Source organism: Neopelma chrysocephalum, unplaced genomic scaffold (genome assembly GCF_003984885.1).
Source record: "Neopelma chrysocephalum unplaced genomic scaffold, ASM398488v2 Primary Assembly neopelma1_45, whole genome shotgun sequence".
Taxonomy (NCBI): domain Eukaryota; kingdom Metazoa; phylum Chordata; class Aves; order Passeriformes; family Pipridae; genus Neopelma; species Neopelma chrysocephalum.
In genome coordinates this window covers 1,938,897-1,954,547 of record NW_020897704.1, presented here as the reverse complement: position 1 = coordinate 1,954,547, position 15,651 = coordinate 1,938,897, and the positions used below count along the sequence as shown (strand labels likewise).

Below are 15,651 nucleotides of genomic sequence, written 5' to 3'. Positions count from 1 at the left end.
CAGGTTTTGAACATCTGCAAGGATGTGGGCAACTCATGCCAGTGTTTGACTACTTTCACAGTGAAAAAGCTTTTTCTTATATCTAAACAGAATTAATTGCCTGTATTTCATTTTGTGCCTGTTACTTCTTATCCTTCCCTGGCTATCATTGAGTAGTGTCTGGCTCTGTGTTCTTCACCTCATTCCCCTGGCAGAGATCCAGAGGCAGAACCCAGACTCCTAGTGCCTAATGCTGCCATCTAGCTAATAGCTGCTGCCCTCAGCAAGAGGAATTCCACCTCCTGAAAGATGATTCAGTAGGCAGATAACTGCCAGCTTTAGAGATCCTTTCCTAAATCTGCAGTACTGGGAACTTCAAAATATTGATAACAGACTAGAGTCCACCACTCTAAACCCAGCCCAGCTCATTCAGGGTTGGCCGCCTGAGTTTGTTGAGTTTCCATGCAGGGCTTTGAAAACCTGTCACTGGTATAGAGCAGGGCCTGGAGCAGCGTGGGCACAGCCTCAGTCGTTGTTTTAGAGCAGCATATAGAGCCACGGCCTTTCTGTGAGCCAGTCCATCCCTCCAGCCTTTGTCCTCCTGGCCCCTGATCCTTCCCTGCTCGGTAGTTCCCTTGTCCTCCCTGGTAGCAGCACCTTTGCATATGGGTGAATAGGGATTGAGAGAAGGACTTGTTGATCCACATGAAATCTCATGTCTCTTCCCTCCCCAAACCTGCCTTTCCAGGGGGTCCTGATCAGACTCCAGGAATCTGGCTTTCACACGGTGAAGCCTTTTTTGTTCAATTTTAGAGGCTCCCAGTCGTAGGCTTTCATATGGTTCTCACAGCCTTAAGTGTGACGACAACCACCGTGAATACAAATCTGTCTGGATCCTCAGACAGTCTGGAATAACGACTTCAGAGAGATGTGAACGACCGACTTGTGGCTCCAGGCTCCCGACAGAAATAACCTGCAAGAGCAATCAGCCCACTACCCACCTCAAAAAGGCAGGGTTTCGGTATCTTCCTCTTCTGGGGCCATTTGAGATGTCTCTCATTTCCACTCCCACTACTTGGCAGAGGATGCCAGCGAGCCCGGGGTCGCTGGCGCGCACAGCCTCCTCTCTCCCTTTCCAGCACGGCGTCCCGCCGTGCGTCGGAGCCGGATGGAGAGGGCAGGACGCGCTTCCCACGGCGGCCCCGCTGCCCGGGACGCGGGGCAGGACGCACCGGACCAGCGCTGCCAGGGAGGCTCCCCGGCCAGCAGCTGCCCTTGTTGGGAGCAGGGCAGCCGAGCCGCGTCGTGCCGTGCGGTGCCGAGTCGTGCTGTCCTGTGCGGTGCTCTGTCAGGTGCGGTGCTGCCCTCCCTTGCCCCTCCTGGCCACTCGCCAACCGCTATCCCCGCCGGGGCGGGCGAAGATGTTAGCCCGGCCCCGGTCCCGCCCCTGTCTCCGCCGGGAGCCGGTCGAAGCAATTCCCAGGCAACCCGGGCTCGACCCCCTTCCCAAACCCCGCCTCTCCTCCCCGCCCCTCCGCTCCCGCCCGGCAGCCGCTGCCGGTCGGAAACAGTCCGTGTGTAAACTCGACGTGTCCGGAAAGGTGCGCGCCGCTCCCCACCGCGCTCCGTGCCAGCCGCCGGGCCCGCACCCCGAGCGCGATGCTGGACCCTTCCTCCAGCGAGGAGGAGTCCGATGAGCTACTGGAAGAGGAGCGGCGGGACGTGCTGGTGGCGGCGGGCGGCGGCTCTCCGCGCTCGCTGCCACCGGCGCCGCCCCGGGACTCTCGGGGCAGGGAGGCCGGGGCGGCGCGGGAGACCAGCCCCAGCCCCTCGGTGCTGAGCGAGGGCCGGGATGAGCAGGAGCGCCTGCAGCGAGAGGAGCGGGAGAAGCGGCTCCGGCTGCAGCTCTACGTGTTCATCGCGAGGTGCATCGCGCACCCCTTCAACGCCAAGCAGCCCACAGACATGGCCCGCCGGCAGCAGAAGGTGAGCCCCCGCCTCCCCGCTCCCCCTGCCCCGCCGCCTGCTCTTGTCTCTCGCGGGCCATCCCGCAGCCACCGCCGCCGCCGCGCTCCCGCCCCGCAACAGGTTGAGCGCCGCCCCGGGCACCGGGCGGGACACCGCCGGCGGCATCGCGGGCGCTGCGGGAGCGGCTGCTGGAGGGCTGGGTTTGAACCCGCCTTCTCCAAAACAGACCCTTCACCTAGAAATCCATCAGACACCGGGGTGAAGTCGTTTAAGTTTTTAGTTATGCTTAAAGTCGCCGTGCGAAGGGCACAGGAGCGCAGGGAGCGGGCGCGGGGGCGCTGGGGCCGTTCTACCGTGGAGGATCTGTTCCTGCTTCTCGGCGCTGTCTGATGACTGGAGTTAAATTTCCCAGAGGTGCCTTCTGTGAGTCGCGTTCTGACCATCAGTACCCAAATTAAATCATAATACAGAGGTGAACGAGAAAACTAGTTTGTTTCATGAATTATTAAGTGCGCTGTCTCTGTACATAGAAACAATCAACATGCGTGTTTGTGATGAGAATGGCCTTCTAGTGAAGGTTGACCAAAATTATTCTCTGCATCTTGTACATCAAATACAAGCTGTTGACAACTGGCAGGTGTGTGGTAGGGATTTTTGCTTATTCTCACTTACTTTCGAGCTGTTGAATAGGTAGAATACTTAAGGCACTGCATTTCCAGATAACCACTTAAAAGCTCAGCTCTTGAAATGTTTGGTCTAAAAGATTTGTGTATTTTTACTTTCAATTCTGTAAACAAACAGACCAATCCAAATCAAAACAGAAAAGAAACAAACAAAAAACCCCATTCCACATAATTTTCCAGAAGGATAGTGATAGGACACAAAAAAGAATTCATTTCCACTTGGCTTTTTATGATCTTGATACTTCCATATCTCTAAGGGTTTGTAAAATCCAATACTAAATGTTTTGGGTTGTTCGAAGTATGTCTGCTACAGGTAATTGTGCTTAGTGAATTCTCTGACAAGTTAACGTGGCGGTAATAATAAGATTATTTCTGAAAGAATGTTTTGGTTTTATTAAGTGTTAGGTGCTTAAACTGTGGAGCCTGTATAAAGACATCTTGTAAGCAGAAAGCCAAAGAAAACTCAAAATGAGAATTTTCACCCCACTGAAGATTACGCACCCCAAAACAGTCACCATAGAAACGATATTTTGAAGAGACATCTGGAGGTCATCTGAGTTTGACTTTCCACTGGACAAAGCCAAAGTGAACTTGATGCAGTGTTGATACCAATCTGGGTTTAAGCAGGAGACTCAGAAGCCTCCAGAGATGAGATCTCACAGCCCATCTGTGTGACTTGCTCCAGTGCCACATTGCCCTCCTCTTGATAAATTTTCCTAATCAGCTTCCAAGTTAAGCTTGTGACTATCAATCGCAGAAGATACTGAGTATTTAGAAGTTCTCACTTATCTCAGTCATTAAGCATAGGAACTGTTTTAAAAATAACTACTGTATTATTTTTATTAATAAAATGTCTGCAAATACAGAAATAAAACTGTTGTGGATTTAACATATGAGCAATGAACAGAGTGATTGACAGAGTTGACTTGATACCTAAAATTAAATGCTACTCCTGGTAATTACTGTTTTTACGTGAACTCTGACTTTTGGGTTAATAACTGTATGCGCAAAAAGACTTTTGTCACGTTTAGGAATTTAGCTGTAGAACAATGATGACTTGTCTTTAGCTGGTCAGAAAATAGAGTTTTTAAATAAGACATAACACAAAATAATTCTTTCTAGGAGTTGCATTTCTGTCTAGAAGTAATGAAATGCACATTACCATCCTTCCTCTTATTTGACACTGTGGTATATATTACCCAGTGAATATAGGGTAGCAGAAGTGGTCCTGCATTTTGAGAGTTCAGAAAACCTGCTTTGATGGTTTGAGATTGCTGAGAGCTGTACAAAGGAGCCCTCTTTTGTGTCTAATTTCTGTGCTCTGTGCTGCACGGTGGCCCTGTGAATGAGAGTACAACCACCTGTCTTACACCATGTCCTGAAGGAAGACACTTTTGGAGATGTGATAGCTGGTCTAGAGAAGAGATGACTGAGAGGGGACCTCATCAATGTTTATAAGTATCTAAAAGGAGGGTGTCAAGAGGATGGAGCCAGGCTCTTCTGGGTAGTGCCAAGCAATAGGACAAGAGGCAGTGGGCTGCAACTGACGCACAGGAAGTTCCACCTGAATATGAGGAAGAACTCTTTACTGTGCACGTGACCAGGCACTGGAACAGGTTGCCCAGAGAGGTTTTAGAGTCTCCCTCACAGGAGATATTTAAGAACTGTCTGGATGCAATCCTGTGCCATGTGCTCTGGGATGACCCTGCTCAGACAGTGAGGTTAGGACCCACTGTGGTCCCTTCCAACCTTACTCATTCTGTGATTCTGTGATTCATATTCCATGGGGTGGAAGTCTGTCTTATTTCCTGAATTAATTTTGTCTCTGCCAAGGTATGATACAGATATGGATTCTTCCTTGACCTCTTGTTCTTTTGCTTCACTTCTGACTTGTGTGATGTGACTGGCTGTCCATTGCGAGCTGGACTGAGGTTCCTTACCCGTGTTATTTAACTGGAGCTGTTAAATATTTAACTACTGCATGCCCTGTCCATCATCAGTAGATAAGTGATCCAAGACATGGTTTTGAATCAGAACCTTTGATGCTGTTTGGTTCCAGCTCCCTGCCTCTTTCAGCTTGTGCACTCTTTGTAATGCTTTTGCACTAGCAGTCTTTCTGATAACCTAAGAATAGTATCCACCCTGCTTAAGAGCAAAAGTAATTTGTTCTTTCTGCCAGTTCATTTGGCATATTGCTGAGCAAAAACTGCATTCTGCAGTATTTTAATGTGCTGCATTCTTCCTTTTTAATGTGGAACATATTATCCAGTAAGGGAATGAGAGAGAATTCATATATCAAATATCCTCAACTGCATTGTAATATCAGTAAGGAAATGGGTTACAATATGGCTGGCTTCTTATGTTCTTGCTTTAGTATCAGATTAAAATACACTATACAGTATCTTGAAACCACCATACTTAAAGGACTGCGTAATACTAATTAAAGAATTTTAAATGCAGGCAGTGTTTCATTCCTCTGTTGTCCTTTCTTCTTCCTTCTTGCGAAGTAAAATTAGCTCTGCTGTATTGTGATAGATAAGATTAACTAAAAAAATCAAACTCTAAGAAAAAAAAGTATTATAATTCACCAGTCCATCAATTCCACTGACTTCTTTTTAATGACAAATTTAATGTCATTTAGCCCAGATTTTGCTGATTCACATATTTTTATGGTAAGACTGCATTTGGTTTTTTTTAAATCTTTAGGATATGTGGTAGAAATACTTTTTTTTAACTGTTCAGAGTTAGTTGGTGGCCTACTATTACATCCTGTCTTATTTTGGTTACAAATAGATTTTTAATAGAGAAGGAGGAATAAGTAAATATTGGAGATGTGGAGCTGAAAGAAACACGGTGTGATTTTTCAAGGTTGGGTGGCAAATCCTGACAAATATGGAGTTTGCTTTAAAGAGTAGACCTAATTTAGTAACATTTTTTCAATAGATATTTATGGACATTTAGTCATGTATTTTCCTACTTTTAGAGAAATATTAATGCATCAATGCATTACATATGGTTCTTTTGTAAAGCAAGATTTGTCTGTCCCTGGTTTAAAGAGACTGTAACTTTCTTGTAGTTACCACTTTTTTATGAGTCCTCTTGAACGTATTTCAGCATTTTTATTTTCTGTATCTCCACTCCTCTTTGTTTCTAGTCCCAGCAAAAGAGAAGAAGAAAATACTTAACACATCCCGTTCTTCTTCCTTGTGTTCTCCTACCCCAGCCAAACTGAATCTCAATCCAGCAGATTGAGTTGGTCCGTAGAATGAGATTGAGGTGGTGAAGGAAATGCATTGCCGTTGTGACTTTCTTCCATCAAGGAAAAGTGGTGTCTGTGAACATACACTGAGTCAGTGATTAGATGATGACCTTGGTAACTGCTCTTTATACTAATCAGTTGTACACTTGTGTGTACCTACTCAGTTTTACTCAGGGAGTACATGCCAAGGCCAGGTTCTATATCTGGGAGACGAATCAGAGCTAAAGTTCCTGAGGAAAGAAGGGACAATGAAATGCTACAATTAACTAAAAAAAAAGTTCTTCCTGTGTTTTAATTCTTCAACATTTTAAAATTTACTCTGGTAATCAAGTGGCCACACAAAAACCCAAGACTGAGGGAGAAGTAACACTCCTAGGCTAAACAAGATTTCATAATGTGTGAAAGGCTTAGTACATCAAAGCTGATAATTCAAGTCTTGCTTTCATAGGTAATAGGTAGCAGAAGTAATTGATCTGGCTGCATAAAATTCATAACTGAATAACTTTATTTCCTGAATACTTGATGACCATTTTTTCTCTCCTGTCCAGCTGCTCAGTCACGAGTAGATCGAAAACATTGACTTCTAGTTAATTCTCAAAGTAGGAGCAGTAATAATAATTTATTTTCATCTGAATGCTGTGAGTTTGTTCTTATCCGTTTCTTGGAGTTTACCTCTAAAGAAGAGGTTTACAGTAATATGTGTCAACTAAGTAATAGTATCAGGAAAATGCTGGTTGTGGGGATAGACTTCATTCTCTGGATCACAGTTTTATTCTCAATGTTTTTATTTCTCCTGTCCCAAGCCCCACATTTCCTTGCTTTTGAGCTGGTGGTGTGTATCTACTTATTTATTAACTAAGCATATTTTGGAAAAGAAAAATCATCTCTTGGCTTCTGAACCTGCTTCATAAGATGTTGCTTTCTGCACTGCTAAGGTAGCAAGGAGAGTACATCCAAAGCCATTGTTTTCAGGAACTCTAGACACATTTAAGAGGTAGAGCTTAGGTATAAAACTTGGTCATCTGGTCAAAATTCTGCTAAAGGGCTTTCTAGGAACATCTTCCATTCCTACCTTCATTGTTTCCCTTAGAAAAATTTCAGGGTTTTTTGTGGTGTTTCAGGAAGTCATTTTAAATCAAGTTTTTTTGCCTTATTTTCCCCCATAACACCTTGTCATGATGCTCTAAGCTGTGTGTATTTTATTTGCAGGCAAGTGAGTATAGAGTGTTTTGGTAAATCCTGTTGAAGCCCATAATATGGTGGCCTACAGAGCTCTATACATGTTGAGACGAGATTATTCACAAATAGATCTTTTTGCCCCTGTCAGAACTGGCTCTTTGGGGAAGAAGCTGGTTTTACTTGCAGTAGGCAAGTTGCTTACCATTGGCAATTGAATCAACCCACGGCTGAAGAAATACTGAAGGGTGACAAGAGAAGCAGAGCCTTCTAGTTACCAGCACTGCTTCAGAAATGACGGTCCTTCAGAGTTTTGTTTTAATCTTAAATTCTTCTGTTGGCCTGCCAGCTCAGAATTGATAGCTGGGGCTTGGCCAAAAGCTAGACAATGTGCTGGGAAAACCAGGAGCTGGTTAACAGCTGTGTTATGAAGTGAATGTGTATGGACAGTCTGCAAACCTAGTGTACTATGATGAAAAATTCATCAGTCTCTTCTTTTACTTGCTTGTTTTGTTTTCCCTGTCTATTTTACCTATACTTGCCTTTGATATTTGATTATTTTTTAGTTATTATTGTTTGATGGGGCAATTTTATTTTTTTTTCTGAATGAGTGACCCCAGGTTGTTTCTTTTCTTCTGTCACCCACACAGTTTGACAAGTGTGTTGACTTTGTTGGCACATACCCCATTTAAAGTGCCTGAAGAAGACTAGTTATTAGGAGCTGACGAGAAGAGTTCGAAGGATCAGTTGATTGTCTCCATCTCTGCAGGAACTGTACAGGGGAATTGGCTGACTGGGCTGCCTTGCATTTCTCACCCTTTGCAGTTGTTATTCTCACATTATATTTTATGTATCTGAACTGCTGTAATTGGTGACTGAGAAGCAGAAATGCCAAATCAGCTCATCTGGTCTTTAATACTTTATCTGAAATTATTTGAAAAAAATATATCCATTGCTGCCATGGAATAACAAAGCTGGTGAAAACAGTCTTTTCCCCTCTGAGCCATACTTCTTTACGTGTATCTGGAGAGGGGCAATATATCAAAATAACCATTACCATGTACTGTCTTTAACTATACAATATTGCCAGAGCAGAAAATGCTTGTTGGTTGCTAGTTAACTGTTCATTGAATGATGCATTTCTATAAAAGCAAATTTTCATTTTCCTTTCCTTGCTCCTCCATGCATACCTGCTGTCATCAGTTCATGTTTGGAGACACTACTAACCACCTGCCTCTCCATTTGCGTGCTGGTTATTAGAGTTGGTTTTTCTCTTTCTGGCTTTTTACCATTTCTTTTTCATATTGGTGAAAATCATCCTGAAGTTGCTTTCACAATGTATTGTTTTGCTTTTTTAATGTACCTCTGTATTTGTGTTCTACTCTCCTGTTACCCTTGTTTTTTGTGTGTATGTCTCCTACTTTGCTAGCTTACCATATCCCTGTCTGCTGCTGCTTCCCTTGCTAGAACTGGAAAGCTAATAGCTCAGGGACAAAACTTGCTTTCTCAACCCAAGAGGTATCCAAAGGGGAAGATGGGATGATGTGTTCTCTTCTAGGAAAATGCTTGGCTTGCCTCTGCTGATTGAGGGATGTGTGTTGGGGTGCCAGTCTTTGTGCCTTGACTCTAGTTCTATATTTAGTTGTACTGAGCCCCAGTTAGTATGTTACTCTGTCTGAACCAGGTGCCAGCCTCTAAGGTTTTTAAACTCTTTAATCTTTAAGTAATTTTTCATATAGTTGGTTTTTTTTTGGCACATTAGTGCAAACATGACTTCTATATTTCTTTCCAAGTTACTCCTCTTGCTGCCAGCTGATGGCAGTGGCATGCACAGGTCTGGTACTCAGACCTCTCCGTGGCTTCTATTGCCATTCAGTATGGGAGGCAGGGAGAGGAATAGCATTTGCTGAAGTCCTGTTCCATTTGCCTAGTACCTATCTCCAGTGCCCATTTCTGCCTAGAATTGCTGGCACTGAAATGAAAGCAGGTCCGTTCTTGTGTGTTGCAGCAGATTCCCCCAGGTTTCAGAGTAGCAGCTGTGAAAAGGCAGTTTTCAATTTGTTGCTGTGTGTGGGAAACTCTGAGCAGCAGGAGAGATGGAGTGTTTGCATGTCGATACCAGGCTGCATCAGTTTAAGTTTGCATTTTGAAGGTTATTTTCTCAGCCATAAGCATTGAAGGCTTTTCATTTTGTATTTAAAATTCTCTAGAAGTTGATGGTACTTATTAAAAAAAAAATCTGGTTCTTATTTATTTTGCAGTGAGGAGAAAAAGCATATGCTTCTCTTCAAGCACGATTACTTGTATGCATGAAGTCAAGAATATTCTTGAGTGTTTTTCCTGTCAGGAAAGGGAAAAGCATTAATTAACAGTATTGTGAAGAACGAAGTGCAGTGAGTACTTTTTTAACTACATGACCTGGTGAAGAAAAATTAGAAAAAGAGAAGTTGATTGTACAAGATTTTTTCTCCAGTTCTGTTTCCATTTTTCTCTCAACCATTAATTATTCATATATCTTCAGTTGTCTTGTCTGTGAGGTTTTAGAAATAGAGGCTGGCAGCTTCTGTGTGATAAAAGTGCTGGAGGGATACTTTGAGTGATAGTATAGATACCCCAGAAAAACCCTTAGGATAGTACTTTGAGTAGACTTGTTTGGGCCATAGATGAGAACATGGAAGAAAGGACAAAGCTGGAAAAAAGTGAATAGTCTAAATATTCATGTCAGTAATACAAAATAGGAAGAATAAAGAGCTGGTGAGAAATGGGGGGCACAGGAGTTGGAATCCATAAAAATCAGTAGTAGGATACAGTGCAGTGGGGAAAACTGGTTTTTTCTGTAAAAGATTGGAGTTGTTTCTTATGTTTAGGATTTTCTAATGGTGAATTCATGAGTTTTCTGTTTTGTAAAAATATCTACCTTCAGGCAGTCTATGCCAAATGTTTATCTTGCTGGCTTTTGCTGGGAATCATCTCCAGTTTGTGCCTATTGCTCATACATTCCTTCATTTATTTCTAAATTATGTATTCTGAGGCCTTGTAGGAAGGTTATTTCTTGTACAAAAGTGTTCTACGTATGTTTCACCGTTCCAGTGTTTAATACATCAAATATGCATTAATGCTAAAACATTAATATTGACTATTTAAATTTTTTTTTTATTTTGGTCTCTTTATGAATGGTATAAGCAAAGAAAAGAAATAAAATTAAATAAGAGGTTTTTTGGTATAGATCTGATATTAAATCATTTTAACAATCAGGTCCCCTCTCACTCTCTCTTCCTTCCTACAGTGTCATTAAAAGGCAGAGAATTTTTCAGCCTCCTACCAGTGGGAATTTAAGAGTAAATAGTGGTATTATTTGGAGATAGAAGTTAGCAAACTCCGTTAGAAATTTTTTTTTCTAGTAATCATCAGCTCTCTGAGTTGGAGTATTTGCCTGAACAGACACTTAGATTCAGTTTGTGGTGACTTAACTCCAAATGCAGTATCATTCTCATAACCACACATATACTTCTCTCAGTTTAATGGGACTAAAGTGTTTTGCTAAGGAGGATGAGTTATGAGGAAGACCAAACTCCTCCCTCTAAGCAATTGTAAATCCGAAATTAAGAGGCTCCAATTGAGGAAGTATGGAGAAAGAAAAAATAACAGCCCTTTATTAAAGGATATATGTGTATTGGCAGAGCAACAAAAAACCACAAAAACAACCAAACAATAATCCTGTACCCAAAAATCCCTTTCAAAATGGAAACAGTTCAATACTTTCTGCCTTTTGGCGCAATTCTAAGCACGATCAGCAGGGGGTGCTGTTGAGTCACTGGAGGAGCAGAGCCTGCGGTTGCTTGGTGTTGGCCAGCAGGGGGCGCTGTTGGGCTCTGGCAGTCTCCGCGTGGGGCCCCCGGATCGCGGGAGAAGCCGAAAATGGAGATCTTCCCCCCCCAACAAGAAGGGGAGGGGGAAAGGGGGGTTCTTCCCATGAAACTCATGCTGTCTGTGGCTGGGTGTGGCCGGGATTCTCCCCTCTTCGTCAATGGGCACAAGCCGCTGACAAACACAGGAGCAGAGGAGGGAAAGGGCGACCTCCTCCCCAAAAGGTTCCTCTGCAGATGAGTCAAGCCTCTCTGATGAAATCCGAGCAGACTTGGGCTGGGGGCAGAACAGGGTGCAGGAAAATGGAGGCAAACTGGAGCCAGAAAACAGAGCAGGCTGAAAACAAAGTCAACCTCGGACCCCTCCAACACACACCCTCCCTCCGAGGAGAGAGAGAAAAAAACCCAAACTAATCACCCCTCTCCGCAGTCTTCAGAGGGACTGAATCAGGTTGGAACGTGGATCTGCTGGTTAGTTCTTTTGTCTGGGTCAGTCACCTAAGGCAAAACTACCCTCCTCTGTTCAACATCCTCCCCTTACAGCGATGCATGGGAAAGAAAAATTCCCTGCCTGGTTTTTTAAAACAAGTAAACCTATGACAATGCTACACATAGTGGAGGTTCTGAGCTTGCTAGTACATAGTTATGAAGTAATTACAAGCATTTTACCTTAAATATTCTATGATACAAGAAATTTCAGCATACTTTGGCTCCCAAATTTATTTACTTTAAAAATCCCACTTGAGATTAAGGCCAGCTTTTAAAGTTATCTTATTGTGCTATCCAAGTTTTTAAGTACCCTTACTTAATGTTTCCAGGCCGTTTTCTGCGGAAATAAATAAATAAATAAATAAATAAATAAATAAATAAATAAATGTCACAAAGTGACCAGCTGTGTTTTGTGACTATAAGCCTTCTGTTTTACCACCTACAATATGAAAACCAAAACATCCTACAAAGGTAGTCTGAGAATTACAAGATCTAACAGCCTGTGCATATGTGGATATATTTTGCTTGTGTGTTGCTGAAAAGGAAACGTTATTCTTAACTGTATAATATAAAGGTGATCTGCTGGTTCTGCAGATCAGTCACCCACTGGTATCAGACTATGTGAGTATTTTTGTGTGTGGCTCTCTCTCAGACACCCTGTGTATAGGATATACCTTACAGGACTTCTGTTAGAGCCAAATGAAGATTTGTCTGTCCCCTCTTTGGCCCCACCACCCCCAGGCTGAGGTAAAACCTCTTTACTTTCTGAATTACAAGAATGGACAGCAGTACACTGTCCCTGGGAACAGGGCTGGTATTATCAGTGGTCTTTGCTTGGCTCTTCCTCAAACTGTCTTGGGAACAACTGGATTCCAAGAGTCTTTCTCCTGCGTTAATACATCTTGCTGTCTGTAGATGAAAAGCATCATGTAAGAATTAGAAGTATTATTTACTTAAAATGGCAATAAATTATTCAGATTATTCCTAAACTGCTAGCTGTTTTGCGTGTTCTGGATATTTAATAGTTTATTAACATGTTAATTGCTAACTGCAGTTGTTAGTCAGAACTCATTCTGTAATGGCCTTCAAGAGGTCATAGAGGTATGATAAAATCAGTAAACTGGTTAAAGCCTCCATACATGACCCTCTTGCTATATTACAAGCTGTGTCTGTTACAAGTGCACTTAATTATGCAGAGCAGCACACATGGAAAGGAGACTGTACAGGCTGGCAGGGTTCTGTTTCACTGCGCAGATGCACTTTTCTGGTGTCACACTGCTTGCCAGTGTAGATGTGACTTCAAAGAGAGTGAGAGAGATTTAATATAAAGCATCTAACACAGAGTCAAGAAAGAGAGATGGAACCTAAATGAGAGAAATAGCAAAACAGGACAGTTTCCTTTCTGAGCCATTAAAGCAGGACAGAATATGCGATGCAAACATAAAAACAGCTGAAGTAACAAAGTAATAAGAGTCTTGCTATGTCTGAAGTTAATTAGGGACAACAAACTGCCCCTAATTACTGAAAGTGTGGGATCCTCAACAAAGCTGCCTGGGATACTAATTAAAAGAACTGATTATAAGAAATAGAATGAATAATTAATGACTGAGAAATCATTTTCAAGAGTATCTCCAGAGAGCAAATAAAGTGCCCTTGGAAAATATTGTGACACTCTGAGCCGTTCACTGAATCTAATCCTGCAGATAGACCTTAACTGGTTTACAAGAGGTTGCTGTGCTTATACTTTCTAGTACTGAGGATAATAATGCTGGTAGGGATTAATAGGGTCAGAATGACAGGTAAAATAGGAATAGTATTTCTATTTTAATATCAAATGCTCTTTTCAATCTTTTTTAATGTATGACTTCACTAGAACCTGCTTATGAAATATACTTTCATAGTATATTTTGTTTTAATAATTGGCTTTCCAGTAGTCTGCTGTTCATAGAGCTGAGAGTGCTTGCAGAGGGCAACGTCCTCTCTGTATTGATTATTAGCACGTGTATGTGCAGCAACTGTTGGCCATCAAGTGTATGGGCCACCAAATGGACTGTGATTTTTCTATGTTCTTGAAAAAACAGCAATATGGAAATTATATCTGACAGAAAAAAAACCTGAAAGTTTAAAGATTTGTCTTCTTCATAATAAATAAAAAATTAACTTATTAATAAGTTTTTTTATCCTAGGCAGTTCTTTAAAGGGGCTAATCAGGAGTAAAGTTTTATGCAGGCACCTGTTTGAGTGTTCCTGCCTAATTGGGTACTCCTTAATTTATTAACTTGAACTGTCTTAAATAGCCCTAATACTCAATTATATTGACACGTTTATGGAAACTTAGATTAGGAATAAATAAAAATAAATGCTTGGAAGCATGGAATCCTAGTTATAATTTCCCATATGGTTCTGAGTATCTGCTGGAGGCTGAGGGGGAGGGCTGCAGGTTCCCCAAAGTGCTTGGCTGCACATGGAGGCAGCCAAGAGTGACATGAGTGCCTTTAAGTAATTAGGCTGTGAGACCAATCCACTGTTATGTGGTGTCCCTCCAGACAGGCATAACATTTAATTCTCACTGATCAATTTGTGATCATTGTAGTGAGCCTCCCGTTATGTGGAATTCATGTTCACAGATGGAGCAGACCCAGAACTGAAATACCCACATCCTTTGTAGTGTCTTTTAGTTGTTTTGGCCTTCAATAAATTCAACAGTATCTCCTTGGTCCCATAAGATTGTGTGTTGTAGTGAATTGATTAGTATTTATTTGGTCTAATGAGTCTGTATGTTGTAACTCTGAATGTATTCACATACTGGAAGAAGGGAAGCAATTGACTCTTGTGTACTCGAAGTGAGACCGTGACCATGATCTGTGGCTGAGGCAGAGGGTCCTGCTGCTAGTGGTGCATCCCTGCTTCCGGCGTGCTATGGTTCTGCCAAATTCCCTATGGGTTGTGAAAAACATGCATTTGTGTGTTTATATATAAAAGAGGGGGGAGATGGTGTGTGTATATGTGTAAGAGAGGCACAGAAAAAAGCTGCAGATAATATATGATAATAGAATGAGTGCTTCCACTCATGAAATGTTATGATTGCTATTGAAAAAAAAAGTTAGGATCTCATGGGTTTTAAAGAAGTTACACATTGAGCATAAAATACTGACATACAAGTTACTTAATACTACTACTTTTTCAAAAATGTCTTTTTTTTGTTCTGTTTATTGTAGTAGAAGTTGTAAATTGCCATTTCATTTCTTTAAAAACAAACATCACCCACTCCCAATCCCCCAAACCAAAAACAAACTCAATATCCCAAACCCTGCAGATCAGCTAAGTTTGGTAGCTACTTCATGTAAAACAAACTCCTAAACTTTGTGATAAGGAAGCAAAGATGTCCCAATCACTTATGTTAATAGTAAAAGTTTTATTTTTTATTAATATTGAGCTTTTAGAATTGATTTGATTCCTTAGGGCTAGCTCAGAGTGTGCCCTGTTGAAATCAGTACAATGAATTTCTACTGTTCTGTTTCTGCTCTTCGAGTTTTACAGTCTTAAGACTTACATATCGTTTTTGTTTTTGTATTTAGGATGGATTTATACCTTGGCTGCAGATACTTGCTCTGGAAGCATATGTGTTCTCAGCGTGAAGGATAATTTATTTTCCTAATTTGATTCAAATTGTTTTTTTTTCATATAGTGGAAAAATAAGTAGTTCCAACAGGAAAACAGCTATCCTGATTGTGTGGTTAAAAACAAGAGTAAAAAAAAATTATCATCCTTCGCTGCACAACTGTGCAGACAGCACTTACGTTTTACTCATTCTGACTTCATTGAGGCTACAGAGCTGCAAACACAGCTGTCATAAGCCACTTTTTGGGGAAAAAAAAGAAGTTAGTCCATTTTGGTTTTTTGATAGTGATGTGGTTAGGGTGGAACAGCCTCTTCATATCAGTGATCAGACGGTGTTGCCTCAGTGCTAATAAGATAAGGGGGGTAAGGCATCCTGATTATAATAGCTGGAGTGGTGTGTCGTCTGAGGGACTGGGTAAAGAGGTGTAAAGTGCTGAAGCTCTGAGCAATATAAATGGTCAGCAATGCAAATCCATTTCAATCTGTAGTGCTGGACAGCCTGGAAAATGAACAGAACTTCACAATAACATTAAAAGAAGATAGGTAGCCTCTAACCTTTCCTTTCCACAAGGCTGAAGGATTCAGAAGGAGAAACTAGGTCATTTTGTCA

The 15,651-nt window shown here is 42.0% G+C and overlaps 1 protein-coding gene across 22 annotated transcripts in view; it reads left to right on the top strand.

Moving 5' to 3' along the window:
• The first annotated feature begins 1,532 nt into the window (after positions 1–1,532).
• The window catches only part of CADPS2 (calcium dependent secretion activator 2), a 294,545-nt gene continuing 280,426 nt past the window's right edge, over positions 1,533–15,651 (top strand). For 13 of the 22 annotated variants that reach the window (XM_027679165.1, XM_027679154.1, XM_027679153.1 and 10 more), the window contains exon 1: positions 1,534–1,965. In XM_027679165.1, the coding sequence (XP_027534966.1) occupies positions 1,639–1,965 (327 nt within the window). In that variant the 5' untranslated portion in view covers positions 1,534–1,638. Of the gene's footprint in view, positions 1,966–15,651 lie in introns of all 22 variants that reach the window. The other 9 variants (XM_027679163.1, XM_027679152.1, XM_027679160.1 and 6 more) reach the window with 2 other exon arrangements.